The sequence below is a fragment of the Motacilla alba genome, chromosome 4, assembly GCF_015832195.1.
Source record: "Motacilla alba alba isolate MOTALB_02 chromosome 4, Motacilla_alba_V1.0_pri, whole genome shotgun sequence".
Lineage (NCBI taxonomy): Eukaryota > Metazoa > Chordata > Aves > Passeriformes > Motacillidae > Motacilla > Motacilla alba.
Genome location: NC_052019.1, coordinates 23,796,796 through 23,822,856, shown reverse-complemented (window position 1 = coordinate 23,822,856; position 26,061 = coordinate 23,796,796). Strand labels below are relative to the sequence as shown.

General features: G+C 35.2%; 1 protein-coding gene across 6 annotated transcripts in view; it reads left to right on the top strand.

Annotated features, from left to right (window-relative positions):
• ATP8A1 (ATPase phospholipid transporting 8A1) overlaps positions 1–26,061 on the top strand; it is a 100,879-nt gene that overhangs the window by 36,896 nt on the left and 37,922 nt on the right. For all 6 annotated transcript variants that reach the window (XM_038134320.1, XM_038134321.1, XM_038134319.1 and 3 more), the window contains 11 exons: positions 1,405–1,510; positions 2,705–2,787; positions 2,961–3,010; positions 7,679–7,748; positions 8,738–8,822; positions 13,630–13,769; positions 15,628–15,766; positions 16,965–17,029; positions 18,984–19,156; positions 21,510–21,693; positions 21,802–21,912. In XM_038134320.1, the coding sequence (XP_037990248.1) occupies positions 1,405–1,510; positions 2,705–2,787; positions 2,961–3,010; positions 7,679–7,748; positions 8,738–8,822; positions 13,630–13,769; positions 15,628–15,766; positions 16,965–17,029; positions 18,984–19,156; positions 21,510–21,693; positions 21,802–21,912 (1,206 nt within the window). The remainder of the gene's footprint in view (positions 1–1,404; positions 1,511–2,704; positions 2,788–2,960; positions 3,011–7,678; positions 7,749–8,737; positions 8,823–13,629; positions 13,770–15,627; positions 15,767–16,964; positions 17,030–18,983; positions 19,157–21,509; positions 21,694–21,801; positions 21,913–26,061) is intronic.

Below are 26,061 nucleotides of genomic sequence, written 5' to 3'. Positions count from 1 at the left end.
TACAAGAGATTTTTTTACCTGGTCATTATCAACACCTACTTTAAACAGTGTAACTGTTCTCTTTTTGAAGAGTTAAGGTAAATTGCTCTTTTATTTTCTTAAATTTTGTCCTTGCAGGAGGCTAGTTCCAATTTAACTGACAGACAGTGAAGCATCTTTTTCTTACCAGTGGGGCAGTCTTTAACAGTAGACATCTGAGAACAATTCTCAAGTGTATCTAAAGCAAAGGGACTCTTATACTTACCTGCACAGGCCATTTATATTTACAGTGCTAGTAACAGGGAGAGTGGCATAGTTGGAAAGAGGCATCAGCTTTTACTGCTGTTGTTGAAGTGTCCTTGGTTTGCAATTGTTGAATCTTCAAAGTTTTCTGGTAGATATGTATTATTAAGTATATATAATATAAGCATGCTATAAAAATGTGTCTGCATGCATCTTAAAAATTCAGGTACACATTCAAAGAGCGGTTTCAACACTGTATTTTAAATATATTCTGAAGTGCTTTAGAAGAATTTGTAATTCAGCTTTGTGAATACATCTTAGAGGATTTGGGGGCCATCAGTGGACAAGAATAAGAACCTGCTCCCATTAGTGTTTCTGCACTACAAAATTAAAATAGGTTTTCAGAGAATATCGTATTTTATAGAGTATTTGTAATGTTATTGTTAGTCTGAAATACAAAACTGAAATACCATATTACAAGAAACCCTCAGCTGAGGTGGCAGGTGCTTTAAGCTCACTTACAGGAATGCTGGGGTTTCTTTTAAACCAGTCAGTTCATTCATTTTGCTGTAGTAATAAGGTTCTTAGCTGTATTTGTCAAGTCAAATCAGCTATTCTACTTATATGTTCCTTTTCCCCTCTTTTGGCTAAATAATTTTAAATTGTTTCCACTTTTTACACTTTGAAGTGCCTGATGTATTCATCTTTAAAAGCAGTCTAATCTTGCAACATTTTCTATGTGATTTTTGTTTGCTGCATCTTTCTAAAGGTTCTCAAAAAGTGTTGTCAAATTCAGTACTAGACAAAAGTAAAGGAGACTATTTTTTAGTAAAAAAGACAACATCGAAAGAGACTTCTGTGAATAAAGTAAAATTCTTTCAATACATTATTCATACTTACCTTCCCTAAAAAATGATTATTTGAACTGTTCCATGTTTCTGGTTATCTGATTTTGATTGTTATGATAGCAAATGCCACTAAATTCTATTTATATAACCAGTATGTAACTACAACAGAAAGAGGTTATCCTGCATGCTGAAATTAGTTTACAGGTAGTTTTTAAAGAAAAGAGGTACCTTTCATTACATTTTTGTGGGCTATTATTTGTCTATATCTATTGTTACACTTTGGTTGTTTATTGCTTAAATGATTAATCACACTCTGACCTCTTTTTTTGATTAGCCAACTGCACCTATAATATGTGAGTTCTTGACAATGATGGCAGTGTGTCATACAGCAGTTCCAGAAAGAGAAGGTGATAAAATTATATATCAAGCAGCATCTCCAGGTGAGACTCAAATAACTCACTGAACATATTCTGTCAACAAAACAAGCAAATTTTACTCAGTTTATTGTTTTTGAAGAATCTTCCCAAATAAAAAAAACCCAAACTTATCCCTCAAAAATAATTGGTATCAGCTAAAATCAGTTTTTTAAAAGTATTTAGACTTTTTGAATTTTCTAGAAAATACATTTAAATGTCATGTGGATTATGTAAGGGCAAAGAATCAGAAACCATAAAGCACTGCTAAGGTGTTGTCAGATTGCTGTGGAGTTCTAAAGGAAGTGCTCAGAAATAAATAAAAATCAAATCAGGACAAGAAAATTGATGTCCTTGCTTATTTCTATAAGCCTATTCTGTACTTGGTAACCATGGTTTAAAATTTATGATTTAAAACAGAGACTGTGTAATCAAAACAGAAATGTTTTTAATAGGATAAAAGTTGTGATAAATTCTGTTAAGGATTGAGAAAAGATTATTGTGCAAAAGGTCTGTTTCAAGCCTATTGTGGTTCATAGACAATTTTTGAATTCAGGAAATGATGAAGCAAAGCAAAATTATTAAAATATGCTCAGCTCTGCTGAGCTAATGTGTTACAATTTAGGATGGGAAAAATTACTGCAAGTGCAGAGGTTCTTCCTTGGCTCCCCAGCTTTTCTGTGAATCCTGTCCTTCAACAGCTGAAAGACAAGGGCAGAGGTAGTGCCATAAATAAAGTTAACTGGTTCATGGCAGTGTTTTACTGGGCATTGCAAGCAAACTCCATTCTGACATTCTGAGCCACTTGGAGACAACTAATGATTGCTGGAGATGTGGTTGCTGGTTTCCTAAATGTAGGCATTGAAGTTATCTGAAAATTACAGGAATGACTTACCACTCTTCTCTTCCAAACCAGAACTTAAACAAAAAACATTGTGCATTGTCCAGTGACTTGAGGAAGGTGCTAACCTAGGTGCTTTGAAGAGGGTGCTCTCATTACTGACCTGAGAGGTGTGTTCCTTTCAGGGCTTATTTTCTCTGAACTGTGTACTCATCAGTTTTCACAGGAGAAATAAAGAGTTCTTTCTGGCACCACATTTAATCTTAAAATCCATAGAGGAAAAAAAGAAGTAAAAAGTAGAAATGCCTTGACTGTGTTGATTAAGTCATGATTAACAGTTTTCTGATACATTTGTGAAATAACTATTGATGTTGCTGCAGATGAAGGAGCATTGGTCAGAGCAGCCAGGAATCTTCGTTTTGTATTCACTGGAAGGACACCTGACTCAGTAATCATCGAATCTGTAAGTACTTTGGAGTAGCATTATAATTTACTGTATTTACTTCTGCTTTAGTTTAAATAATCTGAATAACTGCATTATGATACATTTGTATTGACGTGTTGTTTGGTTGGTTTTGGTTCTTTTGCTTGAGGGTTTTTTTTAATTCTTCTGGTTTGTTTTTTTTTATTCTTCAGCTGGGACAGGAAGAGAGATATGAACTGCTAAATGTCCTGGAATTTACAAGGTAAATTTGTACTTGGTGTCTTTTTGTGAAAATACTTAGACACTTCTCTGATGGATAAAAATGTTTGCATTATTTATATTTTTACAGGTAAAGTACGCAGGTTGTGTAGCTTGTATCTGTGTGATATGTAAACGCACTATAGACAAAGCAGAGTACATGATTAAGATTACACTGCCTGGTTTATTGTAAAACATTTTTGGAGGCTTTTTTTTTCCTTTTTCATTATGACTTATATTTTTCACTTTTGCCTTTGCTCAAAGATTAAAAAAAACCTTTGATATCAAAACTTTAAAAAAATCTGGGAAAATAATATAGAAAAGTACTCAAACTTCTAAATGTATTTCTGAAAGCCCTGACACCATATGATTTATTAAAAAATAGGTGTATTTATTAAGACTGATAAATGAAGTTTTGCATTTGACCTTAAATATATAATTATGGCTTGTTTAAATACTCTAGACTGAGGCTCATTATCTTCTGAGCAGCATCACTACAGTAGTTGATCAGTTGGTTTACTTGGAGTATGAATTTATGACATCTTTTGCTTTCAGTAAAAATTCTGTGTTAACGTTCTTGGAGTTATAAATGTACCCATAAGAAATATGGATGCAGTTCAATTCTTAAATTCTTATGTAGAGCTGTTTATATTGTATCTGTGTATGCTGCCTGTGTTCTAAATGTTTGTGTAGGCTTATTGCTTACTTTGGCACAGGATAAGGAAGAGATTTACATGTAGAGGAAGTTGCTTTTTTTCTTAAAATGATTACTCATAATTGTGCCTGTGGAAAGTGATTGTTGTTTTCCTTCCTGTCATATTATATTTCCCTTAAGCTTAGCTAAAAACAAAGAAAAAAAAGAAAGAAAAAAAAAAGAGAGAGAGAAAAAATAAAACAATCTAATGCATGAGAGACAGACTGAAGATGTATAAGTTGTGTGAAGTCAGAGTAGTTGCCTATAGTTATAGTAATAGCAATAATAATATGAAACTATGAAAGATTCAACAGTAAATAATTTTTACAGTTTTGAATGTTTTTAATGTCTTTTTGCAATTAATTTTTTTTATTGTAGAGGACATAGGTGAATTTTTTAGATTTATGTCATGATTTCATCTTTTTGCAGGCATTGCTTGTATTTTATTTTTCTTGTAAGTTACCAAGTATGTAGTGCAAAGTGCATTGCTATTAATTTGACTTCGGTGAAAGTTCACACTATGTTTCTGGAGTAGCAGTGAAGGATTGTTACTTTGTTTCTAGTTTTGATCTTTGACTTGATTTCACAGATATTTTTAAACTTCTGCGTAAGTCTAAAATTGTAATTTAAACAGTGATACTTTATGGAGGTGGGAGAATTGCTTTTAAATCTCAACCTTTGGAGGTATAAGTTTTTTGGTGGATATTGATCCCAGAATTTTGTTAAGTATTCAGTTTTTATAGATGTTTTTTGTTCTTATTCTGCATGTTTCGCTGTGCTTGGAATTGACTTGTTGGAAGCACTAGAGGTCACCCATGTTCCACAGCAAGAGAAATTTTGGCTCCAAAACAACTCTATTTGTATGAGTAGGAGCATGTACTTCCAGAGAAGTAATCTGTTTTGAATAAACTCTTGAGTTGAGAGTTTGCAGGTGTTCCAGGTTTTTCCCAGAAAAAAATGCCAATGAATTCCTCTCCGCTTTCCAGTACAGGCTAGATTATGACTCTTCTGCAAGTAGAGTGCAACAGCATCAAGATTTGTTAGGACAGTCTTACAGAGAAGCATGCTACAAAAGTAAAATTTGTAGGAATACTTGGTAGACTTGTCACTTCTGATACTGTCTTTTTTTAGTGATAACACTTGTGCCTGTGAAAAGAGAAGTATTTACCTGTACTTACAGTATTTACGTGCAGTTCATACCTTGATTAGTCTCTCCTGTGTGATTGGTTTCATGAGTAATCCACATTGCTTTAGCTGTTCTACTGGGCAGACAGAAGGCATCCTAGAGCATTTGGGGCCTTACCTCCTCTCATCCATTCAGAGAGCTCTAGAATATGCTGATTTTGTGACTGAAGACATGATACATCTAAAAGTAAAAAAAGAGTGAGTGGCTGACAGAGGAGTCACCAAAACCTCTGTAGCAGTGTTTGTTTTCTGTGGTTGTTTAATCCTAAATCAAGTTAGGTTGTAGAGTAACTGGACCTACCAAGAGCTGCTTGGCAAATCTTGTGACTGAGGGAAGTATTTCTGTCTCTTTAAGATGTTTCTGTCTATTTATAATACCACTGCAATTCCTTGGGAATTACCAGCTATTCTGCCTCTTAGTAACAGCCCAAGGGGTTACCCAGCCTGCAGGTACATAGAGTTCACAGCAGTGGGTTTGCAGGATTCTATAGCACACAAAGACACAGGGTCTTTTTTACCTACTTTTTCCTATTTTTAATTGCAGATTGTTAAAAATTACTGTTAGCGAAGGAATGTATACAAGCACATCCTTGAGGGTGTGCTTGGGGATGAGGATGAGGATGATTTGCTTGGGGCTGGCTCTTAGAGAGGCTCTGTGTTGGGTACAAGTCATTTGTGTGGGGCACTGACATAAGGAAATGCAGGACACAACCACATTCAGCAATCAGTAGATGCTGCTAATTTCTGTATTTCCCTTGGGACCACCAGTAGATGCTGGTGTGTTGTTTTCTCCAAGACACAATTTTTATTTTTCCAGATTTTTGTCAATTCCTAATTTCTTATATTTTCTCCCTTTTCCAGACAAAAAATTCTAGTTACAGTTTTGTACATATTGATGGTATCTCAGGATGGCTCCAATTTCTAGGCTTGCAGGCATTTTCTCTATCACTAATTCAGCAAACATCTTCTGTTCAGTATTTTTCCCATTGTAACCAGGTCATCTTTATGGCTGCTCACCTTGCTTCTATGGAGAGCAAGCAGAACAAAACAGTGGTCTCACAATGACAGTTATTTGTAGTAGTGCAATTTGGGGGCTTACTGTAGTTCACCAGGAAAAGGAAATAAAACTGTCACTGCCATGAAAAGGTTTTTAAGGAGTTAGAAGTCCTTGACCATAACTCTTCGTCATTAGTTTTATTGCGGTTTTGCTAAGCAAGTTTGTATCAGTCAAGATTCAATCTGTCTGTATAGCTAAAATTTCAGAATGCTGCAGGAAGTCATTGGTTATTCTTTGATACATCTTCAGTAGAATAATATGCAGCTCCATACAGGATTTCAAGGTTGCAATCTTCTGGTATTGCAAGAGGCAAGTACAAAACTGCTGAGTTTTTACCTGTCAAGGGTAAATAGATCAAATTATTGTTTTGTACACCTCCTAACCTACTGTAATTCCTTCACTGTTTCTGAATTGAACGTTCAGGCGAGTGTAATGAATTCAAGTAGCAGAAGCTAGATAGTCTTGGCTGGAATCAATGTGGATCTGAGACTTGCTTTTATTTTAGGCAGCTTAACTGTAGTTCAGATGATCCCAATTTCTCCAGTGTTGTCTAAGTAGATTCAAAACTGGACACTGCCTAAAGCTTTTTGGAATTCTACTTATCTGAGGTTTAGAGGTGAAATGGAAAAGAAGTTGCAGTAGTTAACGGCTTTATATGTGCTTTTGTGCAGTATTCACAGGAACAATGTCATTTAATATTGCTGTTCAGAAATTTTTACTTGAAGCAGAGTGCACACCCAGGAAGAATTAGAAAATGTTTTCCTGAAGACACTCTTCAGCCTGTTACTTCACCTATAATTATAAATTTCTTTCCTTCACCTATGTCCACGTTCCATTTACAGGATGTTTTCCATGGGAGTCTGAACTTCAGGAACCATTCATACAGTAATGCTCTTTGATGATGTGTAAATGGGATGCAGTTCCAAAAGGAACCAAAATGGTTAAAGGACCATTTATTTCCATCTCTGTTTTCCTGTGAACTGTTCTATGAGAAGTGTTTTGCTCCCTGAGTAGTTTCTGTAGATTTATTTATAAAGTTGGAATTTGAAAGACTTATGATATAAATACACATTTTGACAGGACATGATCTTGCACCTAAAGAATGCTTGTTGGCAAACGTCAAAGGGAAGAAGACAGAAAGCAGACCGTGACAGTCTTCTCCATGTTTTCCTCCAATTTCTACCTCAATTATGAGGACAGAAAGAAAAAATAACTTGGATTTTATTAACAACTGAGAGCCAGAGAGTAGTTAAAATTAGTCCAGCCCCTTTCCAGCTCTTAGCATACTGAAAACTTTGCGTGATAAACTAAACTCTGGAATAACAGTAATAGGATTGCAGCACAGTACAGTGTATGAGCAACTCTGACTGGCTGGGAAGGAAGGAAAAACTGAAACAGTCCATGATACACTACCTCTTTATGATATTGATGATAAGTGCTTTGTGTTTTAAGGTGCTTTTTTGTCATGCAGTATTTAGATGAAGGTGAAAATTCTTAATATCATTTAAATGGGAAAAAGGCCTACAGAAGTATGCACAGAAAAACAGCATCATTTTAATTGATAGACACTAAAATTGTTTTCCACCCCAGTAAACTGAGAGCATAATTCAGAATTGATAGCACTGACTTTTTATTCTGTGTGTAATGTAAAATATATATTGATATTATTAGGTAAAATATTGGTAGATGCTTATATTTATGAACCACCTTATACAGAGAATTTATTTCTCTTTCAGCTCTAGGAAAAGAATGTCAGTGATAGTTCGCACACCATCAGGGAAGTTAAGACTCTACTGCAAAGGAGCTGTGAGTTTTATTCTTTTTTCACTGTAACAAAGAATACGTGCTACCAATAAAAATACAAAAGCAAAAGATTGTAATAACTCAGTCAAAACATTGAAAATGTGGGGGAAGGAATGTTGATGTACCTCTTTCAATTTACAATACTTTGCTATGTAGCTGTTCAATGTGATGAACTAGTTAATGTCTTTTTTTACTAACTGCCTATGACAGACCTGTTCATCCTATTCTTTGTACTGGACTAATAGCTTTATGCTTCCTAATAATTGCTTCCTTCTGTACTCCCAAGAAAATGGATGAACATGTATTAATTACTTGCTGGAGTAGCTGGGCATGGATCACTAGATAGAGATAGTAATCTAGCGTAACTGACTAGATGGGAGTGTTAACCAACCGTTGATATACGCAGAAATAAATTTTCCCAGAAGCAGGACCTGTGAGACGGTGTCCTTATCATAATGCATATGAGAATGGCAGAGTTGCTCATTAGTTCTCAGTCTGCATGTCAAGTTTGAGGGGGAAGGAGGTGAAATCCAGTTCCAGAATGGTTTATGGAAAGGAAGTTTTTTGAATATAAATGTTCATTTTTTGTCATCTCTAGTGAAGAAAAAAAAAAAAAACTGTTGTTAATATTCCATGTATTAAGCTGGCTACAAAAAAATCTGAGAATGGCAGTTATGAAGCACTAATTTTACTTTGTGGGCATAATATTGAAAGAGGAAGACAACATTTTGGCACTTTTCAAAATAAGGGGAAATAACATCAAAAAATGTAGAAGAAAAAGACTGCATTATAGCAGAATTTGTAAATATAGAAAATCTGAGGACTAAGAAGTCCTTCTTTTACTTACGAAATAAGATTATGTCTATTAATTTTTGATGCCTAAGTAATACAGTTCTATTTGTCAGCCTTTTTCCTACATGATTTGTATTGTCTACCCAACAGAAATCATTTTCCTATTTAAGTGTTCTGAGCTATATTTATTTGTTTTGTAGGATACTGTAATTTATGACCGTCTTGCTGAAAGCTCAAAATACAAAGAAATCACCTTAAAACATCTAGAGCAGTTTGCTACAGAAGGTGGGTGATGTTATTCAGTATAAAAATAAATATGAAATCCTGTTACTGCTCAACTTTCCATTTTTTAAATTTTAGCTTGCTGTAGTGTTTTACTCATGTTATGTTTGAAAATTATGTTTTAGCAATGGCTCCTTAAGAAAAATCTTCCTCTTCCTAAGAAATTTCAGTAAAAACTTCATGCTTAAAAAAAAAACCTGAAAAACAACCCACACACCCACAGAGTATACAGTAGAATCTTTTAACCAAAACATATTTTTCCAGAGAGCAAACACATAGCACATTGTTTCTGGGAAGATCTCATTTCCCATGGTTGCTTTCATGTCCCATACCCGGTGATGCTGTAGGGATGGGCACACAGGAAGAAGTAGCCAAAGTAAAGATGGTTGGAAATTATTAGTGTAGTGCTTTTAAGGTAGCTTTTTAGCTGTATTGTTTCTGTCACCAGTCCCAATAAGGGGGATTGCCAGCGTCCATATGGTTTGTTTTGGTGTCTGCAGTTTTAATAATCACTTCTACAAAACAGTTGCCAGAGGTGGGGAACCCCTCTGTGAGGGTTTCTGAAGTAGGAATAGTAAGTAAAATTTAAAAGACTGTGAAATTAAGATGACTGATACAAGCAGCCAGTCAGTTATTTAATTATAGTGGATTTCACAGTACAGATGTGGAGAGAAAAGCAGAATGCAGAAATGTTTCTGCACGGCTCCTAGATGTTCAATGCCATATCCACTTAATATCTCAGGAGGATTATAGTGTTGTACTGTCCAGTATCATAGTGTTAAAATTTATCAATGAGTTGGTAGAGAGGAGTTGGAAGCAGAATTATAAGAGTTATGGGAATCTGAACTGCAGAGTTTCTACCTCTTTATTTTTCTAATACACTGCTACTACAACATTAAAATTATATTTAATGTGTCTTAAAAATAAACTTACACTGGGAAGAAGACTAAAAAACAATGCTTATGTTTTGTTAATTGATCTCTGGCCAGATATTCTTGTTATCATGAAAGGTCATTTTTTGTCATGCATATGACTTCTCTAGTTTTTGTCTTCTGGTTTATCATGGAATTTAGAGCTTTGGCTAGTGTATTAAGCAGCTTCAGTCTCTTGGTCCTATCAGTGACAGCAGAAACAAGTCACAGATCTGTTTCTTTTGTTAGTTTTTCCTGTCAAGATCTCTGAAGGAAGCATTTAGTTAGTCTTAAAACATCTTAAAGTAAAAAAGTTAGAAAAAAATTTACAATAAAGTTGAAAGCAGAGCTATACCCGAAAAAAATTGACTGATGGTATAGCCCTGTCGTGGTTTGAGAGGAAACGAGTTTTTGGGAGGTGGTAGTGGTCAAACCAATGGGTGCCCAGATGTGAATATTGGCACCTGGTTTGACCACTGAGGATATGGATCCGCCTCTGAGAACACAGGGGTTAAAAGCGAGAGCTCCCAGGAGATCTCTCTCTTGGTTCCGGTCGGAGGAGAGTTCAGACCTCCCCTGCCCAGCTTCGGGCTGGGCGGGGGAGGGGAAAGCCATGCGACTGAGGGAGGTGGGCCGGAGCCTTGGGTAGAGACGGGAGATGATGGAAGGGTGGAAGAATCAGAGAGGTGGCGGGCAGCCCCCCCCTCCTCGGGAGAGAGAGGGAAAGAGAGAGGTGCCAGTGCTATCTTGAACTTGATAGCACCGGCCTGGCCGAGGAAGAGAAGGGGGGGGCCGACAAGGGAAGAGTGCCCGATGAGCTAGTGTGGGAGTTCGAGTTGAGCAGAGACTGTGATTTTAACCCTTCTGTGGGACGATGGAAAAATGCTGATCCTCCGGGAGTCGAGGAAAAAGAGACGGATAAGAGGAAATGTGCAAGTGTGATGCAGAGTTGTGCAAGTGAAGAAGGACTGGGAGAAGTTGAGAAAATCCTAGGTGGAGGAGATGATGGAGTGGCTTTTGGCTGGACTTTTCTTGTATAGCCATGGATAGAACCTTTCCTGTAATACAGAGACTGCATTTTAGGGGGAGGCGGCGCCAAAGGAGTGATGTGAGCGGAGACGACAGGTGATGAAGTGATGGTGAGACCCCTCGGCCCCAGGGGGTGAAATATTGGGGGGGGCTGGTGTCCCGAAAAGGTGAGAGACTGTCATTCTCTTCTGGAACTGGGCAAGGCATCCTTGAAAAGGGAACCCTAAAAGCAGCTGTGGTCCATGTGCAGTGGTGAGAGCACTGAACATGGAAGGAAGAAGTCACGACGTGTAGTTGCTGAGTGACGGGGATTTACCTGTGGTAGCACAAGGAGGGCTCTTCTCTCCTCGATGAAATGAGAGGCGATTGTCGGAAGGGTGGAGATGGACTGAGTTGATTATCTGAAGGGTGATGGACTGGGAAGAGATCTAAGGTTGTGTGTCATTCTTTGGAAATTGAGTGGGGGGAGGAGAAATGTTTAAAGGGTTTCCATTCTGCTCTGTGTGTTTATTTTATAATTGTGTGATAATAAAGTTTTTTTTTCTTGTTCACAAGTGGAGGCCTGCTTTGCTCTGTCTCTGATCGCATCTCACAGCAGACACCGGGGAAGAATGGGTTTTCATGGGGGCACTGGCATTGGGCCAGCGTCAAACCATGACAAGCCCAAAGCCTCAGATACACACTGGGGTTCTAGAAAGGTTTAACCAGAATTAGTCAAGAAAAAGTTACTTAGGTGTGAAGTTAGTTTAGGTCATAAGGTATATATTTGGTTCCAGAAAAGACCAAATTAGATCACTGTCTTCTGTCCTGTGTGAATTGATGTGAAAATTTCAACCCAGTTCTTAATTACCATTCTCATTACATCAGTACAACTTCTTAGCAGTCAGGTTGCACTAAATAAATCAACATAAAAAGTGAAAAATTCCATCTGTCTTTAGAACCACTGTACATTTGATAGGATTAAGAAGTTTATTCAGATATTTTTTGTATCCTTCTTTTCAACAGATTAAAAGATTTACTGTTCAGAATAGTGAGTTTCTAACCTTTTAAAAAGCATAAAATTAAGTCTTTAGAAAAAAATCACATATCTCTGGAATTGATTAAAAAATTGGTATTTATTTTTACTTCAGATTTAAGTTGCAGCCAACTATGTTGCAAAGTTTCTCATGAGTATCCTTTCATGTGGTAGGACAGTATGTCCTTGGCATTTGCTGCCTGCTCTTGGTGTGTTGTTCAAAAATGAAGTGGTTAGCATGGCTGGCATTTATATGTAAGCATTTATTAAGCTAGAGTGTTAATGCCTGCTTGGATAAATAGAAAAATCCTCTGTAATTTTCCTGTGTTGTTCCAGTCTGATAACAACCAGGCTTAATGATATTTTGTTTTCCACGTTTTATTTGGAAGATTCTTTTAAATCACAATGAAAAGAAGCATATTAAAAATATTTTTAAAAAATATATAACAAGGCAGCGATTTAAAAAGAGAAAGCAAATACCTTGAAAAAACTATTTGCTGACATTCCATACACTTGGATTTCTTTTCTTCATTTTATTGTCTGCAGAAAATATGTTGAAAGCATTGTGGAAATAGTATCACTGTTAGTCAGACATAGATTCCTTTCCTCCACTTCACCTGTATTCATGGCTTTGGACCTTGTAAGCATATCCTTATTATGCAGAGAAAAAAAATCAGTTGAGTTGCCAGACTTGAATTTATTCTTCTAAGTCTAGATGGTGAGACACTGTGTTCCTAATGCTGTTTAGTTGTCAGAATACCCACATTACACGTGGTTTTTATCCTGAAGAAAGACGCATGTATTATTTCGTGCCCAACCTCTTTTAATTTCAAAATTGCCACTGGTGCTGAGCTCCAGAAACCTGTGACCAAATAAAGGTTACATTTAACCATCCCTGGTTGTGGTGCTGTTTGTCTCCTAGAGCAGAGTGGGCAAGTGGCCAAAGGGTAACTACATTAATCCTGCCTGCCCCCCTTCTAAATCTACTGGCCTGTAAACTGTGGCTGGTATATAAAGAGGTTACTAGATGCATTCTCTAGAAATCTGGTAATATGTGAAAATGAGCTGTTAGAAAATTCACACCTAGCTACTTAAATTGAGTGTAAAATGTGTGTTGTCAAAAAATAGATATTTCTTAAAATCATGCCGTCTCAAATTCTTGCTGTAATGCTTAGTTCAGATTTTTGCTGAAGGAAAAAATCTGTTAATAATATCAACGAGCTCAAAGGTTGGTAAGTAAAATTGCCAAATGGTACATAATGATTTTAGTTTAAGAATTTGGAAAGCTGAAACAATCTGTGAGATGGGAAAGTTAAATGAGGGGATTCAAAGTTGGCTTCTAGATGATAAATTTCAAACTAGAATTTCCTAAGAAAATTGAGGAGGGGTGAAGAGGGCAGTTGTAACATTGTGCTTATATATTTTAACTTCACTTCTTACCAGCGTAGCAACATTTAAGTTTATACAATAAATATAAGAAATACAATTCAGTTTTACACTTCTAATATTTCAATGGACGTACTTGTTCAGCAAGTGTTGGGATTTCCTCATTTTTTTTACAGTTTAAACTAAGTCAAATCTTGCATAAAAAATTACTATTTTTTCCAGTGAAATGCATCACCTGTATTACGTTCAGCTTCTTTGAAACTGTTATTCTGTTGAATAAATTTCTATTTATAGTTCATTTTTACTTTATGTATATTTAAAAAGTTCTTCAAGATGTGCAGCAGTAATTTGAAATCAGGCATAAGCATACATAAAATACAGAATAATTTCAGCTTTCAAAAGATACTCACTGCAGGTATATAAGGGAAGGGACTAACAAATACTGAATCATTATCTGTTTTCTCTCTAGGCTTAAGAACTCTGTGTTTTGCTGTGGCTGAGATTTCAGAAAGTGATTATCAAGAATGGTTGGATGTCTATCACCGTGCTTCTACAGCTATACAAAACAGAGTACTCAAACTTGAAGAGAGCTATGAACTAATTGAAAAAGTTTGTGCAGCTTGATGTAGCTTTCTGGGGTTTGGGTTGGTTGGGGGGAGGATGGAGTGGGCAGAGGGATGAGCAGAAGAGTGGGTTCTTAATTATTGTCCTTATTTTCTATGCCATGAAAAGTGAATCACTATTGAGGAACAATGCTTAGATAGAAAAACAAAATCTAGCGATATACTGACAGTTGTGTCAGGTAGTCCTTGCAGTTTAAACAATCAAAATGAAGGAACAATTAATCTGACAAAGTCTTCGCTGCAAATAGCTACCTTGCTGGAAAGTGTCGATTATGGGCTGAACAACTGGAAAGCTTTTTTTCAGAGTTCTTCTGGTGTGCAAAAAACTGTAATAACAGATAGGCAACATCTGCTTCATTATATAATGATCTTGGAACAGTGGAGTAGTCAAGATTGGAAGGGACTTGGGGAAGTCATCTAGACACAAATCCTTGTTTAAAGCAGGGCTAGTTTTGCTTGCCCAACACTTTGATGAAGTTTAGAGTATCCACAAGGAGGATTTCCCAGCTGCAGCAGGTAATTTTTTTTCATGCTCAACTTAGTCTTTTTTCCTTCTTCAGAATTAAAATTTTTATTGCTGCAGAATGTGACTGATGCCTCTTGGCCTTCACTGTGCAGTAAACATTTTGGAGAAAGATGGCTGGTCTGTCAGCTTTAGTTAGCAGAAGGAATCCCTCCCTTGGGCTTCTTTTTTCCCATGTTAAACTCATCCTACTTCTTCAGGTGCTCTTACTATGTGTGCTCTGGGCCCTAAGCTATTTTTGTGTCCCTCTGTTGGACTTGTTCCACTTTGTCAGCCTCTGTTTTACTGAAGGCCCATAAAGCAAGCTCATACCCAGATACAGCGTCACAAGAGCAGAGCCTGAAGTTTCTGGCAACACTGCTTCTGAAGTAGCCAGGTATGAAGCTAAGACTTCCCTACCTCAACAAAAAAAGATCCCATGACTATTAAATTTATAAGACAAAGGAGTGCATGAGACCAAGAGTGCTTGAAGTTTTGATACTTAAATTTTGGAGGGGTTTTTTTTTGGGTTTTCTTCCTTGGAAAGTATAAGAGAGATTAGTTTGCTTAAAATTCAGAGCCTCACAAATCTGTGGTGTTTAATTCATGAAAAAAATGGTGAGGGTATAGAGCTTCAGTCACTAATAAACATTGCTGAGCAGTTTATCTGGATGTGACAGAACAGTCTTGAAACTATGTTACTTTCTAATGCCAGGACAACCCTGCTGCCTTTACAAATTTGTGTATAAGCTGCACAAGTACTTCCTCAGGATGTAGTATGCAGGCCATGCTGCTACCAGGATTGCACACTATTAGATGTATAATGGTGTCTTTAACATTTAGCTAGTTTTAAGGGTATAGAAATAGAAAATATAAAAATGGCTGCATTCACAAAAATTGTATAAATTTGCTCCATAGGAAGCTAAAATCAAACATAAAATACTAAGATAAATTTACAGGTGTTTTAGATTTTTTTACAAAGTGAAGAAAAATCATTTCAAGAGAGAAGGTGTGGTATTAGCACTCCTGAAGCCTTGATATCAGAGAAGTACTCCTCAGGAAAAGCTAGCTGTTGCTGAACAAGCTACTGAGCTACTGAGAGAATAAGTGGTTAAAGTTTGAGTGGTCACGCTGTGCAGTTTTGTCAAGCCACACAGATACCTAAGTTAAAGCTCGTGGAATAAAGTGGAAGTTCTTTATTTGTTGACACCAAATCTGATTAATGAGTTTAGAGTGTATTAATCTTGTTGTAAATACAGAGAGTTAAATAAAATAAATGGAACATTGAAATTGAATTTAAATCAAAAAAACTCTGTATGTTTGAAATATTTTCTGTTCACAGAATCTTCAGCTGCTTGGAGCAACAGCAATTGAAGATAAACTACAAGACAAAGTGCCTGAAACCATCGAGACACTCATGAAAGCAGACATAAAAATCTGGATACTTACTGGAGACAAACAAGAGACTGCCATTAATATTGGTATTATATTGCATTTATATTGCATGTATTGCATCAAATGCATTTATTTGATGTCTTTGTTACAGGTTTAAAAATAACAGCACTTGATGCAGTATAATTTCTTTCAGAATAGGAAGTTGTCTGGTAAAAAAATAATATTATATGTCACTCCAGAATTTGAATGTGAACTTATTTTTTAGTCAGTGTTAGGGGGAGGATAGGGAATGGTGGATTCTGCCGCTGTTAAAATGCTAAGAGCAAGAAAAAGTTACATCACAGAGGAGGCAAAAAAGTAGGAAATTGTACTTTTTTATCGCATATGAGATGAATTAAAAAGAATATGTTGACTTTTGACAGTGAGAGGGAATAATATTAAGAGAATGTTAAGTATTCTTAGTTTCCCTTCTCTGTTTTTCCTTCTTTCCAAGAAAGGTGAACTCAAGTACTATAACCTTTTAGCAAAAGTTTATTCTTATTCTTTCCTTTTATTATGAAGGATGGTTAAAAAAAACTGATTTCAACAATGATAAATCTGCATCTTTAAATAGTTATATATGAAAGCTATTTTAACATTTTAAGAGTCTATGCATGTGACCACATCAGCACTTGCTGTCGTAGTGTAGATGCATGTCCAAAATAAAGCCTTACTTTAGTCATATATATACTTTTTATTTGATGTTATTATTTCTAATCTTAAAGAACTTTCCATATGCACACGATACAGTTGATCTAAGGTTATTTTCCTTAGTACCTTCAGGTTTGATGCAATACACATAATACCAGTATTTTCACTATATTAACAATGGTGATACATATTTCTGACTAGGCAGCCTACATCATTAGCACAGAAAATGCATCCTGTTTAATGCATCAAAAAATAAAAGAAAAAATGAAAATATGTATATAAACAAGTTTTGAAGTAAATGCAAGTTGCATTCTAAAAATTTACAAGGATTAGGGAGATCTGTTTGTTGTTTTCTGTAACTCTTTAAAGCACTTCTGAACAGCTGCAAGTTGCAGCAAGGGAAATTCTAACTATTCTGACTTAGTACCTACATGTACTTATATAAAATGCAGTAGAATATTTTTTATCATTTATTTCAGCTAGAGAAATCTTATTTTTAATTCTGTCTGTAGGTCTCTTACAGGAAAAAAATGCCTTGTTCTATTATAATCGATTTTTTTAACCGATTTTTAAAAACAAAATCTTTTCTAACAGGTCACTCGTGTAAACTTTTGAGAAAGAACATGGGACTAATTGTTATAAATGAAGGCTCTCTTGATGTAAGTAAAATCTTTAAAGTTCTCAGTTAATGAAACATTATTTTATTGCTTAAAATGTCCAGGCATCATGGTGAAGATGGTGTAAAAAAATAAGTTGGAGTGTCTATTTATCTGGACAAACATAGAAAATTCTGCCAAAACCATGGTTTGGGGAATGTTGTTTATGTTTGTTTTGGGGTGTTACTTTCTTAATTTTAGTATTCCATGCTTGGAAGACTGTATGATCTTTGTGACAGAATGTTGCTGAATAACTGGAAAACAGTCTACACCTTCTGAAATCACAGTGCAGCTACTACACAAAGGAACTTCACAACTATGAGCAAACAAATTCCATGTAGTAGACTTCATCCATGCATGCTCAAGGCTAGGAGCTTCATGTTATACAAGCATTACAGATGAACCACTTCTAGAGTGGTGATTCAAAAGTTCAATAAATATCTATCAAGCAATATATTTTTATAGTAAATTTATATAAATATAGTATAAGAATAAAAGGTAGTAGCTGCAATGATAACTGCAGTGTACTCCCTGTTTCAAACTGGAGTGTCTAGATTGTATAGAGATTGAGAGATCCTTTCCTTATATACCCAAAATACAGAGTATATGGAGATGCTCTAGAAAATAGTTACAGAAACTGTTGTCATTTTAAAGAGTTTTTAGCATGTAATTTTAAACAGTGGAACTTCATTTCTGTCACAGTTTCTGGGGGGTGAGAGCCAGGAAACAAGTGCAGAATTCCCCAACAGGCTAATCTCATTTTAGATAAACCAATGAATCTTTAGAAGGCCAGTAGAAGCAAAGTAGTCAAAAACCATTAACAACAATGTGTGTAACTGGGAGGAGTAAGTTGATTTGAAAAGGCAAAGCAGTATCTTTTAATTTCATTTCAGAGGGTTTTGAGATTTTTAATTAGTTCAGTGTTCTATTTTTAGGTGGTTACACCAAATTTGGTTTATGTGTGCCTGACGTAACTGAAGTAGCACAATTATTTGGTTGGTAAACTTGTAAAAAAATATGGGAACGTGTTGTCACAGGATGTCACTAGCTTCCAAAGTCAATATTTTTGACTTTTTTCATCTTTTCATCTTTTTTGGTTTTCTTCATCTTCCTTTCTCCTCTAAAATACTTTTTACTTGTGGGCTGTGAAGCAGGAAACAGAAGAGAAGTATGTTATAGCTCTGTAAAGGTTTTTCAAAAAGAAAGAAGGGCAACAAGCAATATTTTTTGTCTCTCATGACCCTCCATGGTAGAACTGCACTGTAGCTAACTAGATGTCATTGACCTTCCCAAAGTAGGCTGCTGCAGGAGTAAATACATATGAATATATTGTCTACTGAATGTAATCTGAAGTTCTCAGTACTAGATCACAAAATAGTGACTTCTGTAGGTGTGATTCAAACTGTCATTAGCAATTGAAAAATAGAAAATATGTTCCTTTGTATAACATGTACTTTATGTTATAATTGTTAAATTATGTTAAAATATGAATTTATTGTAATAGGATTATCAGTTATAATGCCTGTATTTATATCATTAGTTATCTGTGTTTCCTTTTTTCTAAACATTTAGGAACATTTTGTATAACAGCAAATTATAGTATCTATATATATGTGAGTAATCTTTTGTATTATTATATAAGTTTTCTGTATACCTGTGCCTTCTGGCAAATATTTATGCAATTATTGTTGCTGTTCAAAGAGCATTGAAGGTTCTGCCACAAGTTATACACTTCATTTTTGGCAGAGTGAAAGAGCAATCCTACACGACATTTCTATTGTGTTTCTAATAGTGCAACTCTTGCAAATATTTTTTTTTGCTTTATAATATTTGGTAGCAGAATCAAAAGGCAACTTCCTCAAAAACCAAAGTGCCAGTGTTTCTTATCACACTGAAAAATTTGGATTTAAGAATATTAAGAAGTAAAAATAATGGACCCCATTTTTTTGTGCAACAGGGAACAAGAGAGACACTTAGCCATCATTGCAGTACTCTTGGTGATGCTTTAAGGAAGGAAAATGATTTTGCTCTCATCATTGATGGTAAATCTCTGAAGTATGCTTTGACATTTGGAGTAAGACAGTATTTCCTGGATTTGGCTTTGTCATGTAAAGCTGTTATTTGTTGCAGGTAAAGTTTACATTATTCTGTCTCCATGCTATTTTTGTTGACATATAAAAATAAACTGAAGTTATGAAATACAGTCATTCAAGTGAAATACCACTGTAGAGCAGTCTGCAACAGAGTGTAATTGTCAGAGTCACTCAGATTGCTATTTCCAGGAACATAATTTGTAATCCATTGAGAGTAGTCTCAATCAGGTTGAGACACTAATCTTGACCTTGAATTGATACTACAGTTAACCACAGGTTTTAGCATGTCTGGAGTCATCTGTAGATCTTTCTCCACAGGCTACTTTTCTGTGAGATGTGGATTACACTGTATAAGAAGTGCTCAAAAATGTTAAAGGTACTACTCAGGGTGCTTTTTATTAGCTGAAGCTGGTGGAAATGCCTTTTTTAAGCATTATTATGTCTGATTATTATAGGGCTTGTTTATACAATAAACCCTTTTATCCTTTCCTGTAAATATCAACTACTACAGCAAGAAACTTCCATTGTTCCATTAAAATAAGTCAGATTAATCTGAAAAATTTGTTCAAAATGGAACTATTTTTCTGCTTTGCAAAAGGACACAGAAAAATAAGTAATATTACAATATCCAAAGAATCACTGGGTTTCTAGTCTTTCCATCACTTCTGAAAATTAAAGTCATACTACCAAGGGATTTTTTAATTAATGTTTTTGTGGTTAAGCTTTGTAGATGCATGTAGAACTGATCTTTTAAAGCTATATTTCTTTTTCTTCTATTTCCCTGGTTACAAAATCCATTTTATGCCATTTGAAGAGATAATTTTTGTGTTTTTATTGAACTGGGGAACCATTGAGGGGTATTCTGTACATAAAGCTGTCTTTTAGTGTTGGCATTCTTGTAAAGAAACAACAAAGTGCAAAATGAAAGTTTCTGTTCTAGTAGTATTCTCTCTGTCGTTTCTTCATTTTACACTTCCATAATTTACTTAGGTCAGTTGGTTTCAATGCGTATCTAGATATATGTCTGACATACTTTGTGGTTGCTTAAAAGTTGACTACAAGTTTAAAACTAAAATACTTGCTCATAACCCTCACTGGTTTAATGCGCACATATTAAATATCCCATGTTTCCCAAAAGTCAAAATTCTGCCAAAATATTTGTTTCTGTTAAATGTTTTGTCTTTAGTACCAAAAAACTTCATTTCCTTGTTTATGGGCTTGAAAATAAAAAGGTTTAAATGGTAGTTTTTAATTAAGGTAAATCACTTTTAAAAATTAAAATATATATACATATAAGTTCTTTCTTCATCCATATAATGACAGTAAACATCTAATATTCTCCTTTGTTCTAAAAGTACAAATTACACCACTTTCTTTTAAGTTTGCAGGCTGCATTGACTTGTGCAGAAGCATTTATTGCCAATGGATTCTTCCAAAGACTAGCTGTAGCACAGATGATGCTGACAAATATTCAGTAGACATTTCTCTTCAGAAAAAAAAATCTGTATATGTTATTAATTCCAAGCAGATGTTTGGCTTAAAGACTTCAGTAAGCTGAATTCCAACTCTGTATTGGCTTCAGAGTAATATATGCAAGAAGAATGTTAAATGGGTTATTCTGGAGTAAAAATGTACAGCTAAGATGAGAAAAATTAATGAAAAATATTTTTTACTGGTTTCACCATGAACTTGAGGGAGTGACAGTGCCATCTTCCAGCTGCCCCTATAACAGTTTCTAAAAAGGAATCAAGGCACTATTCCTGAGGAGTTAAAAAGATCGAAAAGAAGGACTCAGGTCAGGAATCTTCTGTAGAATCTGGCTGTAGCAAGTCTTGGTACAATTCTCAACAGCAGAGTTCAAATAAAACACGTACCAAAAGATCATAGAAAGATTTTTTTCATATAGGTGGACCACAGAATTTTTCAGAAGGACTGTTGCCCAGAAACTTTCAAGGCAGGTTTTCCACAAGGCTGTGGACTCATCTCACACAGCTTTTTTAGAAGTCCAATGCATATGTTGTGCTCGCCAATGAATAATGTGATTACATAACCACCTTCAATTTGAAGGCTGTATTATTTTTCATTCCTTTATGTTTTAAAATACATTTTCAAACAATTCTCTCTAACACACTTGGTCAGGTGACTTCCTCAACATAGAATCCTCTTGCAGCCTTTTAAGTAGTCCAAAGTTCAGAAATGTTATTTTTTATGAATTTTTCTGTGAATGTGCTTTTACCATATACTCTTGAAGGGCAATAACAAGACCATGTTGCTCACCAGGATGTTAATTGGCCTGGGTTTATTAGCTTTCCACAGAATATAAAGTATGTTTTAAAAATACATTCATTTGAAAGTCCTGTATGAAACCTCTGTGTTTTTTTATCCCTTAGGGTATCACCGCTTCAAAAATCTGAAGTTGTAGAAATGGTTAAAAAACAAGTTAAGGTAGTAACTCTAGCAATTGGTGATGGAGCAAATGATGTTAGTATGATACAAACAGCACATGTAGGTGTTGGTATCAGTGGGAATGAAGGTCTACAGGCTGCTAATTCTTCAGACTACTCAATTGCTCAGGTAAGTCATTACACTGCAAAATACTACAATAAAAAATTTAAAATATTATTCATATTCATGTGTGTGTGTTTTAATTGTATGTTTGTTCATTTTTCATGTTTTTTGCAGTTCAAGTATTTGAAGAACTTGCTGTTGGTTCATGGAGCCTGGAATTATAACAGAGTAGCTAAATGCATCTTATATTGTTTCTACAAGAATATAGTCCTTTATATTATTGAGGTAATTTTACAGCACATGAAATGTTACTTCTTGAAAGTAAAACCTTAATTTTGAGCTTTTGGTTATTCTATACTTTTTTCAGTATTTTAACTGTAAATATATACTACTAGTACTGAATGTTGAAATTTTTTATAAACGGATTAATCTGATTTTTTTTTTACTTTAAAAAACCGCAGTTGTTTAAAAATGCATGGTAAATATTATTACTAAATGTGTTTCTAATATTGCTAGCTTATTAAAATGCTGTACTTGTAACATCATTGCAGTAATTAAGGAATCCAGTTACAAGTTTGCCTTAAGTTTACCCAGAGATGTGTGTGCTTCAGCTCTTGGAGCTGGTGTCAGGGACGGTCGGGTTCGGACTCTGAAGCCCTTTCCAAGGTCTCTGTTGCACTGCAGGGCTGTTGCTGTTCAGAGCAGTGCCCAGGGTTTTTACAGACAGGTTTAGTTCCACTCTTGGGCACCTTTGACTTGCAGAATGGGGTGACCCTGCATCCTCAGGCTCCTGTTCAAGAACAGGGATACTTTCCTGAAAGCTGACCTAGTTTTTCACCTGGGATTTTAAGGAGTGAAATCGTGCGAAAAATACAGTGCTATGAGAGGGCTGTGTTGTAATAAATGTACATTTATTGGTAGGTATGGGTAGAATAGAATGTATAATTGTAGTTTTCATTCCTTTCATGACCGCACAGCAACCTTACGGTTGAACATAGTTTAAATAAATTTTTAAAGCTCCTCTCTCCTCCCCCCCTTACTTTTCTTCCAACAGCTGCTGCATCTTTTATAATCAAGTGTGTGTATATATATAGTAATTGAATTTATAATTTATTCAAACTTTATATTCATAGTCAAACTTTGGGTTAAAAATGTGGAAAAAATACTTAATTTTTTTAAATCTTGACCATTACATAAATGTTATAGATAGTCTTATGTATTTCTTACATTAATGGGGTTAACAGATACTCTTTAAATTTTCATAGTTTTTTTTTAAATCCATTTTCACATTAGTATCTTAAACTTGCAAAGTAAATATTCCGTTTTATTGGAAGAAAATGCCTTATTTCTCTTAAACCTGATGTAAACATTAGATTATTATTTCCAATTTTGATACTTACTTATGCGACCTTACTCGTAATATTTGAAAACACTGTTATCATTTTTTAGGTACAAAAGTTGAAGCCAAAAGAGTGCATTTTTCTTACCATATTTTGCGTTTTCTAAATTTTCTCTTTTTACTCTCCTTACTGTGTTATTACTGCAAATAGATTTCTATCTAAGTAGCAGCAAGTTTGTAGCTTTTTTAGAAAAATATAAAGTAGGAGGCTATAGAAAAGCAAGTTTGCTGAAGGTCCTTTTATTGTGTGGAAGTGGCAGACTTTAGATCCTGTATTTCAAAGGCTGGATATCTACTTACATGATCAGACTTCCAGAAGTACTGATTAGCAGTAGCTCTAGAAGTATTCGAAAAAAACAGTATTAATGTATACTTTGCTTATAGAAAGCATACAAAGGTTGGCTTCAGAACATATAAATTTATATTTCTTAGATTTCTGTCATTGTCACCTGCAAACATATTGTAAATTTATAACTTGAATCAGATCCCACTATTTGTACTTTTGAGAAAGAAAGTTAAATGCAAGGTACAGAGATCATAGTCTAAAGATCAAAAGGCTTTGATTTTATGAACAGGTAGTCTCTTCCTCCTGAGCAGATTGAAGGGCTAAGAGATAATTTTGATATGGGTTTTATATACAAGTCTATTGTACCTTTATATATAAGGCATGCAAACATTTTGCCATAGACACCTTCTCTGGAAGACAAAATAAATTCTATTTGAATTCCTGTATACCCCATGTTTGTCAGTTCAGAAAACTTTTCAGAGATGTTAATAGCTCATGTCAATACTGTGAGTGAATGGGTAGAAATTCATCATTGAATGTCTCCAGAAAGGACAACTGCCAGTCTTGAGTCTCTCTTTTCAGTTTTTTTGTACAGATCAGGCGTGGGAGCAGGGAGCTCAATGAGTATTTGTAAGCTGCTGCTTAATATGCAGAAATGCTACATCAGGAAAACTTCTGTGAGGCTTTTGTGGCCACACCTCCTCTGTCTTGGAGTTTAGAAAATAGTACTGTGAAAGGCACGTCTGGAAGTTAGTTTAGCAAGTTTCCTTTTATTTTGACAATAACTAAAAATACCTACCTTTACTTAATAGATCTGTATCCAGTTTTTAAATGTCTGCTCAGTACTAATCAAGAAAATAATGGAAAATATTCCGTTTAATCTAAAGTATAGCCTTTATCCTAGGCATTCATGGGCTGATATAAAATTGATGTCAATTGGTTTCTTAATTTAGAAAATGGTAAAGGTCTAAAATAATACTCAAGCACAGTGATCAGTGCTTATTGGCATTTAAACTCCTATTCATAAGAAACCAGAAGTGGTCTGTAATAATGTTTTTCTATTCTGTGTCTTGATGCAATAGCTATTTAAATATGGGCCTCATCTTTTGTATAGGACTAGTCACAATGACTTGAGAGGTTATATTCTGATGTATCAGTCTAAATTGCAAGTGAAAACTCTGAATCTCTAATAGACCACTAATGTGCTTTATTAAGCCTGTACAGAGTATCACACTCACGTAGGATAAGCCTATGCAAAGTTTCATACTTATTTTGGAGGAGCTGACATTATTTTATAAAGATGGTTGAGATTGAGATGGATCTCATGATTGAGAACTCCTTTGTGGATTGGTTTTATTTTTATAATTACCATTACTGTACGCACTCTGTCATTAAACTACTCATTTTATGAAGTTATGAAAATCACCCTTTGACATCAGAGGAACAAAATTTTCCTATTCTTACTTCTCATTTTGCTATCTAGTAATAACTAGTAATAATGTAAAATAACTGGTTCATAGTAAAGAAAAAGGATTTACAGTTTTAAAAAATAAGAAGATTTGATTTTTCCCCAACATGAAACATCAAATGAAAGAGTAAGAATCAGAGTAAGAATCAGAGTAAGACCAAGACAAGCAGAAGAAACAGATGTGTGGAGTTGAGATTTAAAGAGTGATCACAGATGTTTAAACATGGCTGTTTATAACAATTTAAGTGATACTATGGAAATAATTAATTTATTAAGTAATTAGAGCTATAATGACTTTTTTTATTCCATAAGCTTTGGATGACGGGGCGGTTATTTTCCCCCTTCCCCCATGCTGTTCATGTCCATAACTGGAGTTTACCATTGTGTTCCTATTTCCTTTGCCTGACATATCAGGTGAATGGCCATGATCATATTGAGACCCGTATAATGCAGAACCCCAAACATGAGCAGGCTTCTGGGCATACTCACACTGGGTCTGAGCTGCACAGTTCAGCTGCTGTGGTTCACTGTGCCATGGCTTGCTTGAGATGTGCAAACTGCACGGAGTTCAGTTTGAAACACACACAGCAGAAAGTGATTGTGCTCATGCCCACATTTTGGCATTACTTGGTTGGAAAACTTAGATGGAAAACATACAAGGATCTCTGTTGAGGTCCATCTCATTTTCGACAGACTGGGGACCTAAATCTTTCCTTTTCAATGGAAAATTTTGTAGGCATTGAACTGCAGAATAGTCAAATTTTCACTGCCTGCTCACATATATAGTCTAAAATACTTTTTTTAAGAGCACAAATCACCTGTCCTTCTGTAAAAGGGAGCTGGATTAGTAATTTGAGTTGATAGAGTAGGACCTATACCCTAAGAGAGGAATGTTTCAGTCTGCTCCTAAATTAGTGTCATGTCCAGCATCCTAAAAACTTATTTTGCAGGTACAGCTGCCTTCATTGTCTGTCATAACTAGGATGAAACACACTTGTCTCTGAATAAATTGCCCACTGCAGAGCAAGTGTTTCTTGTCACTATTAATAATGTTGTAAGCTCCATATTACTTTTTTCATATAGGGCTCAGAGTGTAGTTTTCTAGGGCCCAAGATTCAGAAGTTGAGGCAAATAGGCGGGTTATTTTCTTCTTCTCTTATAGTTTAAGGTGAGGGCTGTACTTGTCCTTTGTCTTTTCTTTTTCCACCTTTTAGATCTTTTAATTTTGAGCCATTATGGCATGAACTATTGTTCTTAACATGAACATTCAAATACTGTCTT